General features: G+C 41.7%; 1 protein-coding gene across 2 annotated transcripts in view; it reads left to right on the top strand.

The window, feature by feature from the left end:
• Positions 1 to 1,771: 1,771 nt before the first annotated feature.
• LPIN1 (lipin 1) overlaps positions 1,772 to 26,004 on the top strand; it is a 79,710-nt gene continuing 55,477 nt past the window's right edge. The window contains exons 1-2 of one of the 2 annotated variants that reach the window (XM_036380156.1): positions 1,772 to 1,923; positions 22,421 to 22,477. In XM_036380156.1, coding sequence (XP_036236049.1) covers positions 1,867 to 1,923; positions 22,421 to 22,477 — 114 coding nt within the window. In that variant the 5' untranslated portion in view covers positions 1,772 to 1,866. The remainder of the gene's footprint in view (positions 1,924 to 22,420; positions 22,478 to 26,004) is intronic. The other variant, XM_036380154.2, reaches the window with a different exon arrangement.

Below are 26,004 nucleotides of genomic sequence, written 5' to 3'. Positions count from 1 at the left end.
CACCCATCAGGTGGAAAGTCAGTCCATCAGGGACTGGCTGCAGTGGGGCAGTGCCAGGGTTTCAGGAGCAGGAGCAGGTCAGAGCCAGCAGCAGGAGGCTGTGTGACAGTGCTGGAGGGATGCTGAGGGAGCCCAGCAGGACCCCATAGGCCCAGGGAGCAACTGGAGTGAGCTGAGACTGGGTTGCCTGCATCTAATGCTTGTCCTGTGATATAAACTGGCACTTCCCTTGCCATGCCAGGCATTCAGAGCAGTTTGGCAGCTGTGTTAGTTTTGGTTAATACACAGGAATAACACTCATTCCCAATACTCCCAAAGCTTAAAGGTAACTCCATGCAGCAATGAATTTAAATCTCAGCTGGAATACCACAGCTCTTCTTGAGACCTCAGAATACATTGTTTTAGGAAAGTATTTCAGACTTTAAACAGTCTTGCATGTTGTATTTTGGGATAAGGAAGATGACAGAGGCAAGAACAGCTGATGCTGATGTTGCTGTTGAAAACAACACACTGTCCAGCCATGGCCTGTGATACCCCAATCCTCCAGCTGACAATGCCTGGTGGGCTGCACAGAGGGCTGTCACTTTTTAGTCCTTTCTATCTGCTGCCTACTTAGTGACACTCACAGTGTCACAGTGAGAGACCACATGCTGGCAACAGCCTATTTCTCTACTCTATGCCTTATTTCCAGTGCTTTTCCATTGATTGATTATTTTCCTACTCACTGAATTTGCAAATAGCCTAGGGTTAAGTATGAAGCATAGTTGGGCATATTTGTTCATTTGATAACTGTTATCAGCTCACAGTTAATGTCAGGACTCTCCTGCAGTGGGGTGCTATAAATGGCCCATTTCCTTACATAAGAGTGGAAAGATTTAGAAGCCAAAGCCAAAGCCAGACCTGTAACAGAAGGGTTCAGGGATTTTGATAGCAACTTTATTTCACCAGCTACTGCAGAGGGATGATAAATAACAAAATTCAAGCCACAGGCTGTGAGTGTGAAAGTGTATCATAGTTGTGATTTAGTGGTCAGTTTGAACACAAAACCTCAGGCTGTATCTTGGTGGCAAGGCTGCTATTTCTGCCAGCTGCCAGAAGTGAGTTCAAGATGCTGGACCCAGCTGTCCTCTCAGACAGAGCCAGAAGTCTCAAAATTCAGGACAAGTTTATCTGATAAGCAGTGTGTGATCTGCGTGGATCTGTGTGGATTCTACATACTGGTATCAAACTAGGCACAAACAGAAAATGAAAAGGAACAAATGGAAACAAAAATTATTGTCTTTCAAATATTATTGCACAGAGGAACAGGAAAGCTGTGCTGCCTTCTCACTCATACAGTTACAGTTGTGGGGTTGTGCAGCTGTGCAGAAAGGCAGAATTAGATTGTGGTATTAAGAACCTGTCTTGAAAAAAAAATTAAACTATTAAAATCCATTCAAAATATGATCAATGATAGTAATAAAATGTTGGCAATAAAAATTCCTTGTATTCTGTTTCTGGAACTTATAATTCAGTAAACTGTCTGACCATAAAATCTTAGATGAAAGTTAGGATACTGACTGGAAGTGAATTTGTGTTTTTCAGGCTCTAATTTTTCACTGAACCTTTTGACTGAGCTAGAGCACTTAAGGAGTCAGTTGCAAGGAAAGTGTTCTCTGGTTTACTGAGCTCAGGTTTCTTGCTCTGACTGTGCTTCCAAGAACTTCAGCAGGTAAAATTAGCAAGAGCATGATCACTGCGAAATTATATTCTCTGGAGCTTTGTTGTCTACAGCTAAAATCTGAAGGCAGCTTTTTTGTATATGGCAGAAACCAGCAGTGGCTTTAGCAGTGTATGTGAAGAACAGGGAAAAGCTACCAGCTCAGGATGTCGTCTGAGGAGGAGGAACATCCAGAGACCCCCATTGGCTCCCCTTGGTCTTGGGTAAGAGACTCTGCCCTAAGGTGGCATAAATAACACTTAAAGCTTTAGAAAAAAGTAACAAGTTGTGCTGTGTGACCCTCAGTAGTACTGAGTATCAGCATTTTTAGTCTCCTGTTAAAGTCTGTGTTTGATCAATGGTTTGGTTATCTCTTCTAGTTCAGCTTGTGGACTTAAAAAAAAAAAAGAACTGAATGGGGAAAACCTTATTTTGCTTCTACTGTGTATGTCAGGTTCTACAAGAAAACCTGACTGATTCTGTACTGTCTGCCTTGCTGTCTCACTGGCTGTGCAAAGATACACTGTTGAAAGGTAGCTTTTAGGTATAATGGAGGGAAAGGATATAAAGAACAGTGTTAACGTTTGCTCTGGAGGTCTGCATTAAAAAAAGAGCCAGTGAAATACAAAATTTTTTCTCAGTAAGACTAAAGCTGCCTTAATGAAATACAATCTGCACTGATGCCCCCCTAATAGTGGCTTCATGGTCCTGTGTTTTAACGTCTGGGCTGATGCCTAATGCTGCTGGAGAGGATGTGGGTCAGTAGAGGTTTCTGGCAGAAAGACAGAGGATGAGTTCCCTCTGAAGAGACTTTGGGTAGAAATAGGAACAGCTCTACTGAATCTCCTGGCACTTGACTAAGTTTCAGGAAAAGGCAGGATGGGTTATAACCAAGGCTTTAAATTACTTTTGAAAAAGCATTAAAGTGGTTTAAAAACAATTATATGCTTTGAAATTAATATTTAAGGTTTCATATATGCTTTTCATATATTTTTATAGACACACACATCTATAATTTTTCAGGGAATGACAATATTTGAAATGGTTTCTAAATATGGCCAGGCATGAATGTGTGTCCAGAACTAATATGTCCTGCAGGTACCCAAGGATTATCTGAGACTTTTGCTTGTTGAAGGTAGAATACATACAATAAAATGGTTAAGCTAATGATAGAAACATTCATTTAAAGTAGTCTCATATTTGGAGGAACATGTAGGGAAGGTGACACAGCTTTCCTGGTATTTGTGTGTTGGTAGATGCCTGTTTTTGATAGATAGGAAGATAGTTTATAGGTGTTGATTTCTAAATTAAACATAGGTGGTAACTTTCTATTTCCACAGAAAATTCCCTACAGACTGAGCAGAATGGAAGCTGGGTGGGAGAGATGGGACTGATTAGTTCAGTGATGGTTGGAGCACTAAGGAACATCAAGACTATGTTCAATATAAACCAAACTGAGAAGGAACAAAGAAGTCAGGGATTTTATTTTTTTCTTTAAACTTCAAATATCATTAAACTCCTGGCTTTCACCTGTATTAAAAATTAAGATATCCTACACAACACTTTAACTATTGCATTTGTATGATGTGCACTTTAGCTTTAGTTTCCTTCTAGAAATTTCCTTCACATATAAGTCTCTCAAATTGCCAAGTGGGATCCAAATTGCATGGATCCCACTGCTCCTTTGAACAATCTGCTCTACAGTGAATGTGTAAGTTTCATTACAAGCTAAATAAACAGTGTTATTCAGCATGTAAAGAATATCAGATTTCTGATAGAAATAGATGTGCTAAATATCATTTGAAACTGTTCTATTGGCCTTTACGAGCTGCTGACTCTGGGCTTCTGCTGAGGACATCAGAAAAGAAGAGCCACTTACCTCTATAGATTTACTGAAGTGGTTCTGCCTATCACTATAGGAGAGTACAGAAAACATTTTGGTCCTTGGAGGCGATGGCAGAATACATATATTAGAGAATATTAAAAGCTCATCACAGAGAGCCCCTTCATAAAAGGATTCCCTAGGTACACAAATAAAAATATATGAGCCCCAGGCTTTGAAATGCAGCATGTGATTAAAAATTTATCTGCTTCCAGAAGCAAAAATTTGTTTTTGTAAGCATTTAGACTCCAAACTTCCTCTGATTTATCATGATGTTGCAAGAGGACCAAACAAATATGATGTCATACAGACATTTGCTTTCCCTAGGGTTAGGAATGAGGTTGTACACTTACATCCTTTCCAGAGGAAGAATAAATAAAAATAACAAATAAATTAAGCATCACTGAGAGTACCTGATATAACATGTGGGGATATTGGTCAAAACTGGGCCTATCAAAACATAGCAGACATCAAGGAGAACTCTGCAAATTCCTGCCTCAAATACAAGCTTCCTATACTGCCCAAGGCTAAATTCATGTTTTATTTGCTAGGGTTTCAAATTATTAGGTAGCTGTGCTCTAAGATCTCTGCTCAAGACCTTCATGTTCAGAAGAATTTCTACAACTTTCACCTGTACTACAAGGAGCATTTGTAAAAACACTCCCTGAGTGACTTGCACTGGGTACCCAAATTAAACAGGCACACTAGAAAATTGTAACTTTCATTTTCTTACTCTACATAAAATTTTTAGGTTCATTTAACCTGAATCTTTTGTTGTGTTTTGAGACCCTTTGGGAGAAGCCTTCCAGAAATGCAACACCTTGCTGCAGTCACTGTCTGCTGCCAGTGCTGCTGCTGCAGTTGATGCTGCTGTGGGAGAGGGACTGGAGAGGGACTCCTCAGGGCAAGTTTCCATCATTCTCTTCCCACTTCCCAGTTCCAGTGACAAACCACTGGTCATGACAAAGCATTGGCACTTCTCTGGGGCTGCAGACAGCCCTAGATTTACCAGAATTCCAGTGGGGGTAGCAATTTAAGTAGCATCAATTTCTTTGGAAATGGAAGAACTGTATGTTTCTCACTGTGAGGCTTTTACTGCACTAGACAGCTTGAACAGCTGTCCTGGGTATGGCAGAAGGAGCAGGGTTGGTCAGAGGTGCTCTCACCCCACCAGAGCTGTGCTGGCCCAGAGCAGCCAGAGGCAGAGCCCACTTGCCCAGGGGCTGCAACAGGTTGCTTACCCCCAGGCTACTCCAACAGCAGGGCTGTTCCCAGCTGTCCCTGCAAATGGCAATGCCCTGGGCTCTGGGACTGCTCCATCCCATGGACCTTTGCTGGGGAAGGATCTCCTCCCATGGGGCCTGATTCCTCCCCTATGGCTGATCTGTACCACTTTGGGCACAGGGATCAACTGTACCTATGCACCCTATGCACAGGGGCCACGCTGTTGGCTCTCCTTTTGTTTTATTTTGGTGGCCTTTTTGCAGCCATCTCCTGCATAGACTCCAGACTTTCCAGGGGCAGGAACATCTTTCCCCACAGTGGCCTTTCCCTGCCATGCCTGGCAGGTTGGCAGCAGCAGCAGGGGGAGCAGGTGCCACTCCTTGCTCCCATTTTGGAGAGTTGACCCTTCAGAGGTTAGAGGATGTATTTTTGCAAGGGTAAATAAGTCTCAACTTCACTGCAGATCTGCTTTCCTCCAGTATCAAGCACGTGTGCTGCCTTCCCACCTACTGAAAAACAAACAGTAAGTTGAACCCGGACCCTTCCGTGTGGTTCACTCTGGGGGAGCTGACTGCAGGCCAAGTCCTTTTGCATTTTATTTAGGGCAGGTTGTGGGAGGTCATTCTGTATCTGGAGATCATGTCTCAGAGATCATGCCCTGTCTTAATATAGATCTGAAAGTTCAGCTTGGTCCATGGGGATGAAAGGCAGTGAGGGCCATGAGTGGCTGTCAGCTGCTTCACCCTCCAGCTCCTGTCACCTCACTGCCTTTGCACCATAACAATGTGCATGATGAGTAATGCTTTTATAACACTTATTTATCTCATGCTGCCATAAATGCAAACAGAGTGTCAACCTCTCTGTTTCTGAGTCAGTGCCCTACTCTTTGAAGTGGTCTGTGACAACTCAGTCTCACCTGGGTAGGAGTCTGCACCTTGTCAAGGCCACAGTCCAAGGACTGGTCAGCCCAAGTTGAGCTTCAGCAGCTCCAACTGAGCAGCTAAACAAAACCTACTGAGGTCTAGGCTGCAAATGTAAAACGCTTTGAAAAGTGGAGCAGATTAGGAAAAACCCAATCCAAACAGACAGAAAGCACAAACACATCTCCAAGAACCAGAGCTGTGTTAAACCCTGAGATTTTTGAAAGCAGTGATAGATATTTGTTTCTTGCTATGGGCTTTTAGATGTCTGCATTAAAAAAATTATCAAGCTGTTACCAGTCATGGCAAAGGTTAAAACTCTTTTCAATTTAAGTCCCCTATCTCTGGGAGGTAAGAAAAAGCTTCATGAAAGCCAGCACAAGTCTGACACTTCCACTTCATCTTCCCAAAGAGCTTCTGCTCCAAATAAATGAGCAGATAAGGGCTGGGCTGTCATCAGCTGAGCATTTCCCACAGACATCACAACAAGGAGCCATGGTGTTGGCACCTCAGAATGTGTCCCCTCTGTTTTTAATGCACACAAGCTGGGGAGATCATTGAAAAGCCTGAATGGCAAAATGGTTCAGAAAATACAGAACTGTCTTCTACTTCACTTGAAATTACATATTTGAGGTGGGGAATACGTTAAGGAAATAGGATCAAGCAAGCTTGGGGATCTCAACACTTTTACAGAGTTAGAAATAATTTAGAAATTGCAAATGGAGCTGCATATAGAGAAGCCCTGAAGAGACAGGAGCAGAAAGCAAAGCTGTGCTTGCCTGTGGAGCAAAGGAGCAATGAGAAGAGAAAGACATGTTTTACTCAAAGCCTCATGCATGGCCATCCTGTCAGAGAACACTGCCTCACTCTGCCCCATGCTCCCGGTTCAGATGCCCTGTATATTAGAACTGAGGTAAATGCCACCTGGGATTGCAGTTCCTGAAATGAGGAATAGAAGTGACCCCAAGACCTTCCTCAGAATCAATTTTCTCTCTTTTGGTACCAGTAGCCACACTCATAGGAAAATCAGCCACTAATTTTATGAGAATTTACCAGTATAATATCATATATATTAATGCAGAGAGAAAAAGAAGTTCCTGAAACTGTTTCCCCTTTGATCTATGATCTATATTGTTCCAAATGAAGCTGACAGTTTCTGCTGTGACTTAATCACCATCCCTGAGTTCTTTACATCTGTGCTGGTGCCTGCCAGTGCTGTACTGGGATGGTTTCCCTGCAAAGCTGACAGCAAAGGAGAGCCTTCACTCAGCTTTGCAGAGCCTCTTTGTGTTCTGTCTTGTAGGGATGAATTTTGTGGGCTTCAGTGTGAGTTTTGTTCAGTTTCAGCTTCTCGTGACGCTGCCATGGTGCTCAGGGGCAGGAGGCAAAAGCCTGTTTATCCCTCAGTCGTACCATTTAGAAGTTACAGCTCTTTAAATCTTCACCAAGTACTAAACTGTGATTTTTATCTTTACAGTCCCTCAGGAAGTTCATCATCAGAACCACAGACCACAGCACAAACAGGCAATCATTTACTCTATATTACAGGCACTGTTACCAGGCAATGGAGACATGCCTGCTCACAATAAATTCTTCATCCTCCATTCAGAAAAGCCAAGAAGAGAGAACCTGATGGAGGCATTTATGCATTTTTCATTTTTTCTTGTCCTCTTTTCCCTCTTTTCCTTTTTGTCCTTCTGTCTTCTGAATTTCACAAAAGCTTTGGTCTGATCTTGTAGAAATGCTGGTTTTGTGGCTTTGCAGAGAAATGCTCTGCTATAATAGAAGAGCAAATTGTTCTTTGCCCAACCAGAATGGGGAACAAGGAATTGCATGGCTGCTTCCAAGCAAGGGAGGCCAGGCAGGAAGCAGCCCCCTTTCATGAAGGTTTAAGTCAACAAGGAAAAAAACTGCAAAAGGACAGACTGCACACTGGCAGCTGGTCTGATAAATCTTTTTTTTATTCAGGCCCACTCTCTCTCTGAGTGAACTGTATCAATATTCTAAGAAAGACTGCTGAGAGGAGAAAGTTTGCAGGATTAGTCTAGAAATTAATCCAGTACACAGAGAATTGCTACTTTTCTTTGCTCCTTCTTTACTCCTTCAGTAAACTTGGAGCCTTTGAACCAAATGGCAGATATTTGATCCATGGATCAGGTGAATAGTTTTAGCATATTCTTCTTTTAAATGCCGAGCTAGCAATGTGTCTGCATAGCAACACAGACAAAAAATACAATCTTTTTTATTCTAACCCAATCTATAGTAGTTGTTTCAATTAAGTGATTCATTAATGTTATGTGATCTAGGCCAAAACAGTCACATTGTAAAAATATGTAATAAGGAAAAAAAATTAGTGAGAATAGATGTTTCATAAAGGTTATTTGTTAGAATTTCCTCAAGCTCTTCTGGGCTACAAAATATCCTAAAATTAAAGAAGTATTTTCCTATAAATTTTCATGAACAAGTGATAAGCCCCAGTTCTGCTCTCTCCTGCATTTGCAGAAGTTGTATTTCTGCCAAAAGACTTTTAAAGTGAGGGATTTTTAAATCAAAAGTGCCCTCCAGTGGTCCCACATATTATTTTTGGCTGACACCTGATATGTATCTTCCCCTTCTTAGAAATGAGGCCATATGATATTTAACAGTGTGTAACAAGTAAAACAGATTAAATTGGATATACCCTTTAAAAAAAGGTCAGATAATTTGGATGTATCCTTATATTGAGATATTTTGTATACCTTCTAACCAGTTTGAAAGCTTTTAAATTACTCACTTTTAATTTTTTTAATCTCAGGAGTGTTTTTTCCTGCATTGTGCAGGGGTTTTCTCTCTGCTCACCCTCTGCACGTGGTACAGCTTTGACTCTAACACCATCCATATTGCAATCTGTTACATGACAGAGGTGACCTTTGAAAAGCAAACAATATATCATCAGGCAACTCAAGGGTAATACTTTACTTACACAAGCAATAAGGAATTCAGCATAGCTTTGCTAATAAAATAATTAATTTTCCTTTAAAATCTGGAAATTTTGATGGATTACCCTATCTTTTTCTAAGTATTTTAGGATTCCATGGACTCATTATTTCTTGGATATTTTAAGGCAGAGAAGGATCAGGGAGAGGTATAAACTGAGGCTTTGTGGGATTTTCATCTCAGTAAATATCTCTGAGAAATCCCTGGAGTTCAAGGACTTTTTTTCATTATAAATTTCTGAGCCCCTCCACTCTGCCAGTTTTGCTTAGAGGTTTTTATGAGTCAAAAGCATCTGAGGGGCAGCATTCCTTCAGAGGGACACGTTGGAAATTCAATGGAAAAATACTTTTTAATTAAATAATTAGCAATAAATATTTTATTTGAAAACTCTTTTCCAAAACAATAGTTTTCTTAATCTGTTTTAACCTTATTAAACAAAAACAAAAACAAAAAACAAAACCAAAACAAAACAAAAAAACCCCAAACCAAAACAAAACAAAAAACCCCCAAAAACCCAATAAAAAGCCAGATTAAACCTGAAGGAGAGTTTCCCCAGTGGGTATTTAAATGTCCTTCATCATTAATTCCTTATTGGATTCACTGTATGAGTCCTGGTGCTTTTGGAAGGTCAGTGGAAATGCGACAGTCATTGTAAGTGAGCTAACTTAAAGCAGTTACAGACATGACCTTGGACAGAAAAAGTGGGTGCTCCTAAATCCCTTCTCCTGGAAATCTAATGTTGTCTGTGCAACAGAGGCCAAAATTTGAATATAAGTGAAGGCAGACTTGACTCTCAGCTAAGACTGAGAAATGAGCTGTGGCTCTTGCCCTGGTCAGAGCAGTGCTGGCCCCAGACAGGATGACAAAGCTGTTTTTCCCTCATGCTGCTGGATGAGTTTCAATAACCCTCTGCAACTTTCTCAGCTGCTCCATCTGTTGCAAAGGGATTATGCTAATAACACCTTTTGCAATATAGTGCAACATTCACCAGGCTGTGCTGTGTGTGAGCAGGGTAATGCAGTTTATAAATAAACACAATCATACTTTTTCCCCTTCTATGTGAAAAGTAACACTAAGTGAAAGGAATTTAAATGAAAGAAGATGTTAGCCCTATTTTTCATCAATTTCCCTTCCTGCTTCCCTCCAGCAGCTGTATTAGACTTGTAAAGGACAAGCCCATGAAGATGGGCACAGATCACAGCAACACCTGTGTATTAAACCCATGCTAGAAGGTTAATGTTTTCTTCAAAATTAATACACTTTCTCTCTTTTTCCCCCCTAGGACAGCAGGTTATAGATAGTCAGGGACCTAATGGTAAAACTGACAACCAGGTAGTTTTCTTTAACTCCTGCTTATTTGACTCACTCACTAGTTTTTTCTTCCTCTCTTGGTCAGTACTGCACAAATCCCAATAGATCAGGAAATAGTACAGAAAAGAGAGCTCTGCCAGGACCTGGGAAACAAAAAGAAGATGGATGGTGGAAGGAATGGCATTTTATCTTGGCATAACTCTGTGACAGTCAAAAAGGTGGTTTATTAATAGTGGTTTGGCAGACATACTATACCAACACTTCATGACTGCAAGAAGACCAAAGCCGGTGTCTAATTTCCTGCAGGCAGCCTGTGCCTGAGGGGTGGCAGCTTTTTGCGGCAGGAGAGGCAATAGTCAGGTTTCCTCAGTTTTCTTGGCAGCTCTGGGCAGCTGGTTAGAAGAAGGAAGTTTCTGCAATGGATGCAGAACTATGAGGATGTTCTGGACTGAGAATTAACCCAGCTCTTACTGCAGGATCCAGACACTTGGCTTTTGCTTGGCCTGGGAACTTGTATGTAGCCCGTAAGCAGGAAAGGACAAACAAGCAGAACAGCCTGTGGGGATGCAGCCAGGTTTGACAGAAAGGCTGGGAACAGAGGGGGTTAATGGTGAGGGTGAAGCAGAGTTGGAGGGTGAGGGTAGACAGATCCAGGGCCATGGAGACACTGGCTGATGGGGAAAAGGCCTCCCTTCCACACAGCACCCACGCAAGCTGTAGGCGAGAGCTGGGCTGCTTTCAGCCCAGCAATGCTTTTCCTCAGCTTTTGGCAGGAACTGGAAGGAGCCTTTGCCCTTCACTGAGGAGGGCTGCCAAACACCAGAGACATCAGCATCTAGCCCTTCCTCACATGGCATCTGGGGAAGAAACTTCAATCTCCAGGGATTCCCACGGGTTCCCCGGGGCTCTCACCTCCCATTTTCCGGTGGATTCATTTGATCTCCACCCACAGTGGAGGAAAAAAAAAAAAGGAACAAAATAGGATGCTGCAGGTTTGTTACATCATTTCAGTGGAAAGATAGATTTGGTTTGAATCCACTGAAGGATTTATTTCTACAGTCCAAAGGGAACAATCCTGTTGGAGTAACTCAGTCCTTGGAATTGTCTCTGTCTGCACTCCCTACAGAGGGAAGTGTGAGCTCACTTAGGTTTCCTCTACGGTTTGGGAAGATGTTACTCACTAAGAATCTGTGCAACATGTACACATGGGAGAGGCAGTTCCTCACTTTAACTGGCTTTTCTCAGTTCAGAGCCTTTGAACAGTGGTCTTAATTGCTTGGCAACACCAGTAGTTTATTTTCTGCTTTGTAAATCCTCAGACAAGCATTCCTGAAACCAGGCTGGAGCAAACATACCTCCTGACAACTTGCTGGCCTTATGGTAGCTGTGCATTATGTTCCTGACCCTGAATACATGTCAAACAAACCCCTCAGCTCATCCTAGGCTGCCTACATTAATGATGACTTGTTCCTTCTTATATGAATAAAGTTGGTGGCAAGTAGCAGAGAGTGAATGACTATCCAGACTTTTGAATGGTAAGATTTGGGAAAACTTCACTTAAATGAAAGAGTATTTCACAAAAGAGGCATCCTGTCACAACCTTTTCATTTTGTCCCTGTACAGTGTGTGACAAGTGAGCCCCAATTAAAGCTTCAAAGCACTGTTGAAGGCCAAGAAACAGCAGTATAGAATGTGAGTCTTAGTGAATCTTCTTTTTCTTTATAAAGCCTAGGGTAATTTGATATTTCTTTATAAACTCTGTGATAATTTAATGCTGCAACAAAGGAAGCTCCTTTGACTGCTAAACTGTTTTTCAGGGTGTATTTGCACTTGCTTTCACTTTTTCAATGACTATGAGAGCTTTGCTTGAAGAGAAGTTGATTTTGATGGAAGTGGTATGCTCTAGGTGAGATACAAAAGTAGATCTATCCTGTGAGGAAAAAGGATGGAAAATGTAATGGGAAAGAATAGCAAGCAGTTATGAAAATGATCTTTCCAAGGCAGGTCAGAGTTACATTTAGAGAAGAAAAGTTTGTATTTAAATGCTCTGTGTCATGCCATGCTAAGGAAGCTTAAATGCTCTAATGGTGCAACACTCTCTGTGGATTAATTAGAAAGGGAATCCAGGCAATACCATCTTTTCTTAGGACTGTTTAAGGTAAAAAGGGCAGCTCCAGGATCTAACCCCACTTAAAGTGGCCTTGAAGTTAAGGGGAACAATTCTCCCACCTTAAAGTGAGACAGGTACATCTGGGTTGAATATAGTAGGATTCTTACATTAAATATCTTTGAATTAGATACCATGGAGACTCCAAATCCAGTGCTATCTCACAAACACATGCACTACATTACAGCCCAGAGAAAGGATATTTTTCTATTCAACTAATGCCACATGATGAAGGCTGTGGCCTGGGTGAAAAAGGCTCTGAAAAGGTAAAGTCTTGTGTTGGCACCTCAAGTGAAATAAGAACAGCTGGACCTATGTGCTTGCCCTCTGCAGGAATCCCTTCACATAGGAATAATTACATTATGGGCACTGCATAATGAAGTGAAAACAAGGAAATATGCAGGAGCCTGCTACAGTGAAGAGATTATTCTTGCCACCATCTTTCTTTTTGCTGACTACTTAATCTGTGAAGTTAGTTTAAAAATGAATCCTGCCAGTCTGGAGTACCAGGAGGTGTTAATTTCTCACAGAACAATTAACAATCCTTCACCCACTGAAGTCAGGAGAACCTTTAAAGTCCAAAGTAGTCAATAAAAGATTATTCACAAAATGGAGCTTTGAATGTTCCTGTGATATAACTTCTGGGAAAATCATTCCAGTGTAGGTAACAGAAACAGCACTTGGGATCCTCCACTGACTCTGGTGGATCTCTGACGGCCTTGACTGTGTTGCTAGATGCTGGGGGAGGTTTGGAGGTGGAGGTCTGTCTCTCCATAGTGTCCTTAAAAAATAAAGGCAAAAAAGACAGTCCCAAAGCATTCCTAAGGGCAGCTGGTTGTGCTCTATCAATCCAGCACTGCTTCACCATCAGCATAGCTGCAGTGGCAGCTTCAGGAGTGTAAAATAAACACTTGTGGTTGCTCTACTCTTGAACCAGCCAGCCCTTTGTGGAGCATCCACTGATTACAAACTTCATTCTCTGCAGCCAGGGATCTGTAAAACTTCACCCATAGTACTGCCCTGCCTGGAGAAAAACTGTATGACATTTAACAAAGAGACTGATGGCTGCCAGGCCACTGAGCCTTGTTTAGGCAAAACACTGAAGAAAGTAGGAGGAGAGGCAGAAAACTTCTAAAAGTGTGACATTGTGACATGGCAAAAGAATTTCAAAGCCAATGCTGTTATTTTAGTATTAATTAAAGCCCAGTCAAGCCCAAGGGATTATTAACATTTAAAAACTATTTCTAAATACTTTTAAAGCTTTCTGCGTGAACAAGTACTAAATGTGCACCACAGAAAAAATGTTCCTGGCCCACTGCGTTCTGAGATGCTTCTTTCCAAGAATTTTATTCAAACACTTCCTCTTGTTCTGCACATGCTGTTTTTCTTCTAGTCAGCAATGTTGCAGCATATATTGATTGGATTTTATGACTGCCTTCTTCCTAGAAACAGTCCTGAACAATTTGTAGCATTAGTGAGAAAAACAAATCACTTGCAATGAAGAGGCACGCTCCCCTCTTCTTTATTTTCTGCCCTTCTGGACAAGAGCCAGCAGGGAGCTGCTTCCAAAGTCTATTTATGAACATGTGTTTACTTTTGCATACACGCAGTCTTTACTACATGTGAGCCCTGTGTACTGAACCAATGAAGTCAGGATCTGTGAAAATTGAGAAATTCGCTTTCATAACAGTAGTTATGATGATAATGAGTTGATAATGTTTCTCTATTTTATATTAAAAAAACAGAAGCAGAGTGAGGTTAGCCGGGTTGTGCAGCAGAGCACAGACAGCCTGCAATAGTGCCAGGCGCAATGGAAGTTTCCAAACTTCCTGACCTACCCCTCAGACGCAGGATTGTTTTTCCTCTTCTGTTCCACTCCAGAAATCTGGTCTTGGGACACAAGGTCTCTTCATATTACAAACATACCTATGTTCCACAAAATGACATAAACTTTCTCCCTAAAAAGCTGTGACTAGCAAATCCCTTAAAAAAACCCTACAAAACCTACACACAATACAGTTTTTTCTGCTGTTAGGAATTTGCATGTGAGGCTTTAATATTTGAATGCTTGAAGGGCTTCAAAGAACAGCAAGCCTACCTGACTTTTTTTCCCCCCTAGATGGACAAAGTGGAAAAAAACCCATGTATATTTTAATTCAATCACACTTGAATGGAGGCTTGTTATGACCCTATCAAGCCTGTCATGAAGCCATACATTAAAACCTGTTTTGCCCATCACTGTTGGTGCCCTTGATGACTCTGGACAGTGACTAATGTGCAAGTACTTACATACCGGTACTGACTTGATGGAACTTCCCTCTGTGGCAAAATTTAATATTCTTTGAATGAATTGCATTCTGATGGGAGGCTTCCCACAAATCAATGGACAGGGGGAAGGGAAGCATCACTGGCAGCCTAAAATAGCTATGATACCCATAGGGAAGACCTCTGAGTAAGTCTACAAGCAAACAAAATAAATAAACAGAGAGAATAAAAAGCCCAGCTAGGTTCTACAGGTCAGGCCCAGATGTGGCCATTACCACCCACCTGCCATGACTTTTATGCCTATGGAGGGAGCTACTGTAGGCAAATGGACAAAGGGTTCAATCATAACATGAAAAGTTCATGCAGCTTTTCAGTGTACAGCACAGTTTTTTGCTGTCATCTTCCTAACCCCATCACCACTCTTGAAATTCATGCCTAAAATTGCACAGAAAACAAATGGCATCAGGGAAATGCCCCTTGCCGAAGGCTCCCCACAAGCTTCTATAAGGTATTTGTACAAGGTGTTTGTATGTGACCCATGGCAAAGTTTGCTAGCAAGCAAAAACACAGTCTGTGCCTGGTACTATTTGAAGAGCAGGCACAGCACAGCAGCAGCAGCTTTGCTCTGTGTACTGCTGGGTGCTGGGAGCCTGGGGATCCAGCATGTGGCACAAACCCAGTTCCCTCAAGTCTTTAAACAAGCCTGCTGCCAGTTCAGCTCTGCTGCCATACCTGTTTGACCAGAATCCCTCTGAACTAAATCAGGAACTTCTTGATAGTTCCTTCCTTTCTTCTCTTCAGAGAGTCCTCTGTTTACATGACTGAGCATGTATCTGTGTCTCAGACTGAACATCAGTGGGCTAGATGAGTTTTGTTTGCTCTGTATCATGAAAACCCAAAATGAACAGATTCTCTGTGGTTACAGATCCTACATTCAGCCAGATCTAGCTCTGAACTCCTTTGCCTTGCAATTAACAATGAGGGTCGGGATGACCCAAAGCCCCACCAAGCCTAAGCCATGGTGGAGCGTCAATACTGCAGCTGTGCAGCTCGACCACCCACCAGCTTTCTGCCCCTGGCTGTGAGGAGGAGCAGCCATTTTCACTCTTCTCTGGTGAAGGGCATGTATTGTCCTCCTCTGTGCTCTGGGGAAAGCCGTGGGTAGCAGCTGCCACGTCCAGAGCTGATGGAGAAGCCGCTCAGGAAGGCCTCTGGCTCTGGAAAGGTTGATGCCATAAGGGAGGGTGGGGTGAACATCAGGTGATGTGAATACATCACCTCATGAAACACCTTTTGGTAGCCTAGGGTGGTTCCTAAGAGAAACATTCCCAGGTGCAGTGTTAACTGCAGCCTTTAAAACATCCGACAAAATCAAGTGCCGGGGGGGTGGTGGGGCCACCCCCTCTGCCAATGGCGGTGGCAGCCAAACAGGCCCTGCCCTGCTGAACGGTCTGCGGGAGGTGACAAAACAGCCTTTATCAGCATGCCTTGCAAGATGTTAGATAAACAGCTGATAATTCTCTCTGTGAGCCACTAGGGTGAGGTTAAGAAAAGGGAGGAGCTCAGCAGGAAAAATACAGAGCTGGCGTGAGGCTCTTTCAGGGTGTATTTCAAAGACCAGGGTTCCCTCTGTTAACCCAGCCCTGGGATGTTCTCAGTGAGGTTTCTGGCTAAATAAGCAGCTTCATAGTGTTTTACTTGCAGTCCTTAGTTTTATCTTTATTTCAAAGTCACTTCACAGTGTGGTGAGCAAACCAGCATGCCTGAGCTCTCCCGCAGTTTGCAGCAGCTTCAGGACAGAAATGCCACGGGTATTCTTTTTTTTTTTTTCCCTTTAATTTATAGGCTGGATTATTACAAAGTATTCAGTTTACATCTGGATTTCAAAATCATTTAGGAAGTTGATGTAGTACACTGGGAGATGAACTCATTGAGAGCAGCCCTGCAGAGAAGGACTTGGGGGTTCTGGTGGATGAAGAGCTGCACAGGAACTGGCAATGTGCACTTTCAGCCCCGAAAGCCAAATGTATCCTGGGCTCTGTCAAAAGGAGCTGTGGTGAGACCGTGCCTTCAGTGCTGCATCCAGATCTGGGGTCCTCAGTGAAGGAAAGACATGGACCTCTTTTTGCAGCAAGTCTAGAGGAGGGACACAAAAATGCTGGAACACCTCTCCTATGAAGACTGGCTGAGAGGGTTGAGATTGTTCAGCCTGGAGAAGAAGAGGTTCTGAGGAAATCTTAGATTTGCCTTCCAGTACTTGAAAGGAACTATAAAAAAAGGGAGAACAACTTTTTGCATGAGCAGGCAGCGATCAGATAAGGGGAAACAGTTTTAAACTAGAAGTGGAGAGATTTATATTTTAGGAAAAAAAAATCTGTACTGTGAGGAGTGAGGCACTGGCACAGGTTCCCAGAGAAGCTCTTAATGCTCTGTCCTTGGAAGCATACAAGGCCAGGTTGGATGGGAATTTGAACAATCTGGTGTAGTGTGTGACATCCCTCCCCATGGTGGTGGGCAATTGGAACTAGATGGTCTTTAAGGTCCCTTCCAAGCCAAGCCCTTCTATGATTACAATGCGGGTATCCATGTTTTCAGCAAGGAAAGGACAGGGAGAACACTGCTCATGCTGCAAGAGCTGCCCTGGCACCCATGCTGTCTCCAGAGAAATAGAGGCTGTGAGGGCTGGGCAAGCAAGAAGACTCCAAATTGCCATGATCTTCCCACCCTACACCTGTTCCTCTGTCTCCATGTATGCCTTGGGACCCTGGAGCTACCAGAGTGCTTGAGCATAATGGCTCCTTTGACTTTGGACCAGGTTTGAGTGAGGCAGTTAAACAGAACTGGCTCCTTGTTATGCTTCCTCTGCTTCATATGATAAAACTTGACTCTGGCTTCCATATTCTTAAAGTTCTTAAACTGTTTGGTGGTCATCTTCATGGGCAGCAGCTCCCATGTTGTCTCCTACAGACCAGTGGCTTTATTTTGGTAACCTTCTTATAGAAGATAAATATAGACAAGGGTGTTTTTGTTTGGAGCGTTAGAACATCAAGCCATTTAACTAGGAACTCACTACTGAAGTTTCTGACAGAACTCTTGGTAGTTACATTTTTTTTCCCACATTATTTACTGATGTCCCAAGCTTTGTCTGACTAGTTACAACCTCTCCAGGAAAATTAAAGTTGTCAGTCAAATCTGACTTATTTGAGAAGCTAGGAAATGGTTTTCTTACTTTAGGTCACTTAGAAAGGCATTATGATCATGTGGCAATTGGATTGTCATCTTACCTTGAAAGAAGGTGGCCCTCCTTCCTCTTTGTTCCTAAAAATTACTCTGTAGTGGAGATAGCATCTCCTCCCAAAAGGTACCTACTCTGGTTCTCTGTGAAAGAACAGACCAGCTGCTTTGTACTAGGCACCCATACTGCAGGGAAAATATAACTCACTTTGGGCATCTCAGAGGCTCCTCAAGGGAAGTAATAGGATGTTTCTATCTGGTACTAGCAGAAATAAGGCACTCAATGTGTACTTAACTACATTTAGAGGTGTGATTACTGTAGGAACCTGATTTAAATTACTTGAGTAATTCACAAATTACTAACTTTGTTTACAACACCTGTTGCATCAGTGTGATGAGCTAAGTACCAGTCAGGTGATGTTGTGAGACTGAGTCAGAAGCTTGAGACAGAAGAGTTGCTTAGGTCACCCAGCCCATCCCTTTGCTACTCTGCTGTGCTTCCCTATAACATGTCTCTGCACTACTTTTTTAAATTCAAAGCATTTCATGTAATAGGGTTTTCATCACCAGTTTCTGTATTTTTTCCCACTGTGAGATTTCCTTGCCCAGAAAGAACTCCTGAAAACGGATTCTTGTTCTGCCATGTCCCTTTATCACAGACTAACAGAATACAAGGCTGCAAGAGACTCAGAGATCATCCGGTCCATCTCTATGCCTAGAGGCAAATTCAACTCTAATTAAAACATTTCTGTCAAATGTGTGTTCAGCCAGCTCTGAAAGATCTCAGCTTCTTCCGGCAAGCCATACCAGAGCTTGGGTGCTCCTACTATTATAAAGTTTTCCTAATGCCTAAATATTTCCTGTTTCTTTTCATACTCACTGCATTTCCATATCTCTCCCAAGGGGGCATGGATTACAGTTACTAGTGCTATTTTTTGCTTGCAATATTTTTATATAAGATGTATATCTTCTCTCTAAGTGAGAGTATGAAATATAGAGTAATCTGTTCTTCTGCAAATATCAGGCCATATCTGTTATCTCTGAGTATTCTGTTTTACTTCACCTTCTATCAGCTAAGAGAAATATCTTCATTTTTAAACATTCCATAATTATTTGGGAAAAGTACAGTTTGGCTTAATGCTAACAGACTGGGCAATATAGGGTCATAAAGACTCTCTTTAGGGGTCAAAGGGCAAATTTTGCTTTGCACCACAAATTAAAGTTTTCTTATAAATATTATTGAATTTCCCCTGACAGTTTAGGAGCATATTATTTATTTTAGACATCAGGAGAGCTGTGCAATAATGTCCACACTCCCAGAAGCAAAAAAACTCAGGTAGCTTCCCAGGAGATCTGGATCTCTTGGCTACACTGGTGATAGTAAACTAAACAGTGACAGTGCCCATTCTCTGGCTTTGATGCTACTGGTGTGATCCAGTCACCTCCTGCTATTATTGTTATTAAGCTCCATCAACACTAAAGACCAGTTGGCCTCCTTGAGAGGCCTGTTGGAAATGCTCTGTGCTCGTTCCCAAGCTGGGAGCTGCCAGCTGGCTGTGGCAGCACCTGTGCCAAGTGCTGTTTTTCCAGCATCAGGGCACAGGTCAGAGTGTCCCAGTGCCTCCACCTGTGCCTTGACTCTGATTGTCTTGAACAGGAATAGCACTTGTGCCCTATTTCACTACTTAAGTGCAAGGTCATCTTTTCCCCACATTAGCGTGTTCTCTAAGGTCAGCAGGGTGCCTTCTGAGGCTAGTACAACTAAAGGAAAGATTTAATGCATTGTGTCTGCTTTGAAATCGTTGCTGCTCATATCAGTTTGCCTTTCCAAGACTACTAAATAGGAAAGGCAGTCGATTTACAACAGTCACTCAAAAGAATGGACAAAATATAATTCCTTAAATTCTAAATTTTTCCATTAATTGCAGGTCTGAATGAAAGCTCCTTAGGGTTGTTTTTCAAATGTGAGCAGGAACAAGAGATTAGACAACTAAAAACATCAAATACTTAACTGCAACATTAACTGTACTTTCAAAATGTTGGCAGAGATCCTGGAGAGTCGCGTGGTTGTTGCACCAGTACACAAAGAATGTTTTACAGGACTGTCTCTGATCATTGTTTTTCAGAGGAACTGAATGCACAGGCAGCAGCACTCTTGTAAAACTACCAGCTCTGTTGCAACACACTGTTGACTTTTCTGCTAATGAAATGTACTGTTTGCCTGTGGCAGTTCCTATTACGATGTTTCTGAGATTTATTTTTTGGATCATGGAATTTTGCTTGTTTTTAAGAAAGAAAGAAAAAGAAAGAAAGAATGTGTGTTTGCAGCCATGAAAGCCAACTGTGTCCTGGGCTGCATCCAAAGCAGTGTGGGCAGCAGGTGAGGGAGGTGATTCTGTCCCTCTGCTCTGTTCTCAGGAGACCTCATGGGGGCTGGTGCACCCAACTCTGGGGCCTTCAGCACAGGAAAGATGTGGAACTGCTGGAGCCAGTGCAGAGGAAGCCACAAAGGTGATCAGAGGGCTGAAGCACCCATACTCTGCAGACAGGCTGAGAGAGTTGGGGTTGTTCAGCCTGAAGAAGAGAAGGCTCTGGGGAGACCTTATGGCACCTTCCAGTACCAGAAGGGACAACAAGAGAGCTGGAGAGGGACTTTTTATGAGGGCTTGTAGGACAAGGGTGAACATTTTTAGTTAAAAAGCAATTTCAGTTATTCAGTTATATATTAGGAAGAAATTCTTTACTGTGGGGATGGTGAGGCACTGGAACAGGTTGGCCAGAGAAGTTGTGGGTGCTTCATCCCTGGAAGTGTTCAAGGCCAGGCTGGATGGGGCTTTGAGCACTTTAGTCTCATAAAGGTGTCCCTGCCCATGGCAGATGGTCTTTCAGGTTCTTTCCAACCCAAACCACTCTATGATACCTCTTAAACACAAACAGGCAGATGCAGCAGGAAAATGCAATTATATTGAATACAGCATTTGCATACAACATGCATCTGTATTTCAATTATTAATTTAGCCTGGAAGAGTATTTCTTATCATTTAATTATTGGGGCAACAGTGCCAATATTTTTATTCTGCTTCTGAGAATAGAAAAGATAGACCACTTGTTAAAATAATGGGCCATGTGGAAAGAGGTCTGTTCCTAATTCAGATGCTAGAAGTCCTTTGTAATGCCAAGTAATTCAATCAGTGTGTATTTCAATTTCTTAATTTGATAAATGGGATTTATAGTATCTTCTGGTCCATAAGGTTGATGAGAGACTTGGTAAACTCTGTTTGAATACTGTGGTGCAATCCTTAGTGGAATGTTCCAAGTGCAAGACATTGCCATAAACAGAGAAGGCCTATGTGCCAGACCTCTGTCTTCCTCTGATGGTGCCACCTCAAACTTACTTGTCACATCCCCCACATGAAATTATATCCTAATTACACATGTACCAGAGTGTGTGAGTGTAATTACCAGTGTAATTAACAGTAATGGAACCCTTAAGAACTGGACGTACCAGAACTAGGTGAATTTATTTCTGTAGTGCTTGTTTGCTATTTCTGATTGCTCCCTATTTGTAATGGTTTCATAGTCTTTATTCAAATGGAAGAAAATTCAGAAAAAGTATCATTTTGTACGTTTTCTATTTGCTCAGTAGAATTCCACAGAGTATTTTGGGTGTCATATAACTTGAGAATTATATAGAGCAGAATGTTTTTCCTTTTTTCCTGATAAGCATTTTTGTTTGAAAAATGTTGAGATTTGAATATGAAGGAATATGGGTGTTCTGAGAACACACCACCAGCAAATCTGGCCATAACTTTTCTAGGCAAGAAAAATAAATCTTTCAAATTATTTGTTCATATCATCATCATCATCACCACCACTGTGTTTATTGATATTGTAGAGTTAGTCCTTACAGTATGAAATTTCACTATAGAATAAGAAGTATTATAAAATGCACTTCAGAATTTTTCTTGAATAACTTTTCCTTTTGTTATTTATTATATGTGTCCCTTCATCTCCAGCAACACTGAAAGCTCCTACTTATTGGATATTAATTAATGTCAATATGTCTTGCAACTGTGGCTTCTTTAAAAATGAAATCACCGTTCACTCCTACTTCTGTGCATTCATAAAGAGGTTGTCACAGCAATTGTCACCTCAGCTGTGGGCTCTGTCTCTGAAAGTCACAGCAGTCACACTGCTGAGGCCCCTGTGCTGCCTGTCTGCAGAGGAATTACTCATGGAATATACTCATGCCTCTGCTATGCAGACCCTGAGCACCAGGCTGCTTCAAAGGGGCTGAAGTGTGCTCCTCTTGTTCTACAGAACTGCTTTTCCTGTCCTACTGGGTACTAGAGGTCTTCCTGTACCATGAAGACATCTAGGGATGATGCCATATGAAAAGACCTTTGGCATCCCCATCCTGCAAAAGAATAAACAAACACTCTTGTGATCTGTGCTTTTTCAGAGCTCACAGAATTTGCCAGCTTCCGAGTTCTCTCCAGCTCTACTAGCAGAGGACTAAATCCTTCTGCAAAACCACTGAAAACTGAGATGGTGGAAAAAAAATTGAGAAAATGTCTCAGTCGAGATAAAAAGTGGGGATGACACAAAGGCTAACAAAGGAATCTTAGGAGAGATATTAATTGAAGCTGGGTTTCAAGCACCATGATTGAGGCCTGTATATATTAACTTCTGTGCATGGTTAATTAACTACATTATTTTTCATTTTGTTTTGTTTCTTTCAGATTCCGTTGATGAAAGATCCTGGTTGGATTCGAAATGTCTGGACACGCAATCTAAATGTAGGAATTTAATTGTTCATTTGCTTTTTAACTCCTGTGCCTTAGAGCAGGCCCAACTTGAAGCCCAGTGGTCTTTGGTAAAGCAGGATGAGTGGTTAATTCTTGCCCACTTCCTGGTACCCAGTGCAGAGTGTCCAAGTGTCACTCTTTGGACACTGTGTCACCACTATAATGTGATGTTATTATTCCTGTGAAAGGCTGGGTAGCTAGGAAAAAGCATAACAATTTGGAAATTTGGCACTTGACCTGGACAATAAGTGCAGAGTGATCAAACCTGTGGCAAATGTGAGATGCAAGACATGTCCCAAGCCAGGGAAAACATGCCCAGACATCCCTGTAGCTAATCTCCTGGAAGGCAGAGAGCACATCTGTGAGGTGGTGGTCTTGGGACACAGCCATGGATTGACTGAAGAACCACTCAGGAGAAGGAATGAGAGGGGGAGAACAGCACTTCCCATACCAGTTATAGAACTGCCACTGCTGAATGATTGGCTGAAGAGGCAAAAGAGGCAGATCCAGGGAACAACCTGATGCTTGTCTAAGTGACTCAGGACTCTTCCTACTCTTACGGTGATGGTGGGGCAGAGTATTTAGAGGCTGACTTGATGAAATCACAGGTAAGTCCACACCATTTCTACCCAGCACCAAGCAGAGCTGTGCAATCACATCCGCCTAGCTGAGCTATTGGAGCCACTGTCCAGCTCTGCGTAGGCTTCACTGAGGTATTAGCCTGGGTGGAGTGTGATGTTAGCATAGCTACACTGCTAGCTCATGTAAATCCCACCTGGGGGTTCCAGACAACCTACACAGTGCAGTGTAGGAGATTCTCTGTGCTTTCCAGAGGAATCTTCCTGATCCAGGAGCCTGTGGAGACTTGCTTGTAGCTTGTTGTGGGAGCTGGTTGGCAGAGCCTGGCAGCCTTTCAGTTGGGTCTGGCAGATGTAGGAAGGTATGTCAGCTTCAACAAACTGAGGATCTAACCTTGATATTAGCAATGTCACGTAAACTGGACAGCTAGATAAGCCAAACAGGCAGTCTGAAATTAGGATGGGGTTGGTTGCTGTTGGCAGGAATTGGGTTTGGACATGCAATTCAGTAGCTGTGCTTTGCAGACAGAAAGGTATTTGGGAATTCGAAATGCCAGTAAAATAAACAGAGAAGGAAGTCCAGTTAGCAAAGGACAGCATAAAATGTGAAAATTGAACACATGTGAAGCAATACTACAGATGTGATCTTTTCATTCCAAACTTTGGGAACATTCAGATCTGCATTCAGGTGAGATTCTGAAATTTACAAGAACATCTGCTGAGTAACCAAAACATGCCATGCGAACTTGTGATGCAACTTTGAAAGAATGGAGGATAATACATACCTGCAGTAAGATTATACTTTAAGAAGGATCAGGTTATGAGTTATTTGGGCAAAATTTTTAATTTTTAAAAATGTATCAGTACTATGTTTTTTGCCCTAAATTTCTCATAAGCTAGTACATAAATACATTAAGAAGAGGAGGAGGAAGAATTTTGTAATTCTAACCACTAATGATAAAAAATATCTTAGAGATTGTGCAAATAAAAGAGGTGTTTGCACTAAGCTGTGCCAATATCTGCAGAGAGAAGTCAGCAGTATGAAACAAAAAGTGAGAAAAACATATCAGGCTGAATTTGCCACAGGAAGCAGAATTACACAGAACAAATAACAACTGACCTGGATAAGGTAGATAAGCAATAAGCATGATCCCACGCAAGCAACATGAAAAACATGCAGGGTGAATGAACTGGGCTGTCATCTAGGGCTGCAGGGGAGTGACATCTGATATCACTGGGATGACTGCACAGCAAGGCTTTTTGTTAGTGCCCAATTGCAGTGTGGGGGTTGGAATGGGGAAAACGATGTCTGAAGAGTTCACATCAGAAGCAGACATGTACCTTGACATGACTCTGACCTACCTGTGGGTATGACTTTGTTTTTTATTCTATTAAATAGGATTATTTTCTTTGTTTTCTGACCAGTCCTTTGTCTCTTCTTGTACTATGGCAGAGCTTGATAAAAGCCACTGCTTTCCTGTTCCTAGCCTTGCTTTTTAAAAAAAAAAAAAATCTTCACCTGTTTGGAACAATGAGCAAACCCTTTGCTTGTGTAATACAGAGTTCACTGGCTTGAAGGGGATTATATTGCTCTGTCTGAACTGAGCACCAGGACTGATACTTTCAGACTCTAAACTCACTGGGATGGGAATTCTCTTTGTGCATGATACAACCAACACAATGTGGCTGATGTGTGAGTAATAAAACAAGCTGATGTTGTTTTTGTGGGCAGAAGCTGCTGGCTTTGAGAGACTGTGCATGGTATGTAGATTTGTCTGAAGTAGATATGAAATGAGGGTAGCAGGAATGAGGCAAAGTACCCGATGAATTCTCACATTTGCATACTGGAATATGGAAAGCATACAGGCCACCAGGACAAAGGTTTTCTGTTCCAGGATGTGCTGTACCTAATGAAATGGATTTCCCTAATTTCACCAAAGTATATTATTTCCATAGATTTACACAAAGTCCTTGTTTTAACACACCCTTCTACTGTATTTATGGAACAAGGCTAAATTATTTTCACAGTGTGTTAATTCTTGAATGCATCTATTTTCTCAAAACAACTCTGAAACATAATGTTTTTAAACAATTCTTGCATGTACGCACAAGAGCTGGTAAGCTTTATTCAAACAGTGAAGAGGGATACATGGAGACAGAATTGACCCATTTATGTAAGGGCAGGATCTAAAGAGCTACATGTAGAGCAGGCAGGCTTGATAATACATTCATTTAAACTATCTTTATACTGGAATAACTAAAATTGGTTCAACTTTCTCAGTTCAGCAGTGAATTACATTTCCTTCTGATGGATTGTTGTCTCTTGAAAGCCATTCAAAACACATCATACTTTGTGACCAGATTACACAGAAATAATAAACACCCCTTTAAGACAGGTGTGTTTCACTTGCAAAAACTGTTGTGCATTTTATACTTTAAGACTCTTTTATACTGACTTTTCATTAGAGTAAAATTTTAATTTTTGCTCAGCTTTCAACATACTGGCAAAAATCAGAGAAAAAAAACTTTCTTTCAAACCACAGACTACAGTTCCTCCATTAGTTAATATACCCTTTGTCACAGCAAATCTAAATTTAATTTTCCAAGTAATTATTTTTAGACTGATGGAGATGAAATGTTGTTTAATTATAGCTCTAAAATAATAAATAAAACAGTTCCCTCTGTTCAGGGATTTTAGTGCTATAACACTTCTGGAGAGACTACACTCATTTTGACACTGTGAATATTTTGAGGGAAGGATTTACTGAATTACCTGGGACACTTCTACTGCTCATAGAAATTTGAACATGAAACTGACATAAAGTATCATTTCCATGATTTTGCAAGCTAAAAACCAGAAATAATTTACAAAGTGCCTGCTTTAACATAACTGACATACAGGTTCCAGCTGGAGTTTTATACAAGTTCTCAGCCTAAATA

The sequence above is a fragment of the Molothrus ater genome, chromosome 3 (genome assembly GCF_012460135.2).
Source record: "Molothrus ater isolate BHLD 08-10-18 breed brown headed cowbird chromosome 3, BPBGC_Mater_1.1, whole genome shotgun sequence".
Lineage (NCBI taxonomy): Eukaryota > Metazoa > Chordata > Aves > Passeriformes > Icteridae > Molothrus > Molothrus ater.
Note: the sequence above shows the minus strand (reverse complement) of the source record. Positions and strands in the feature narration are given on the sequence as shown.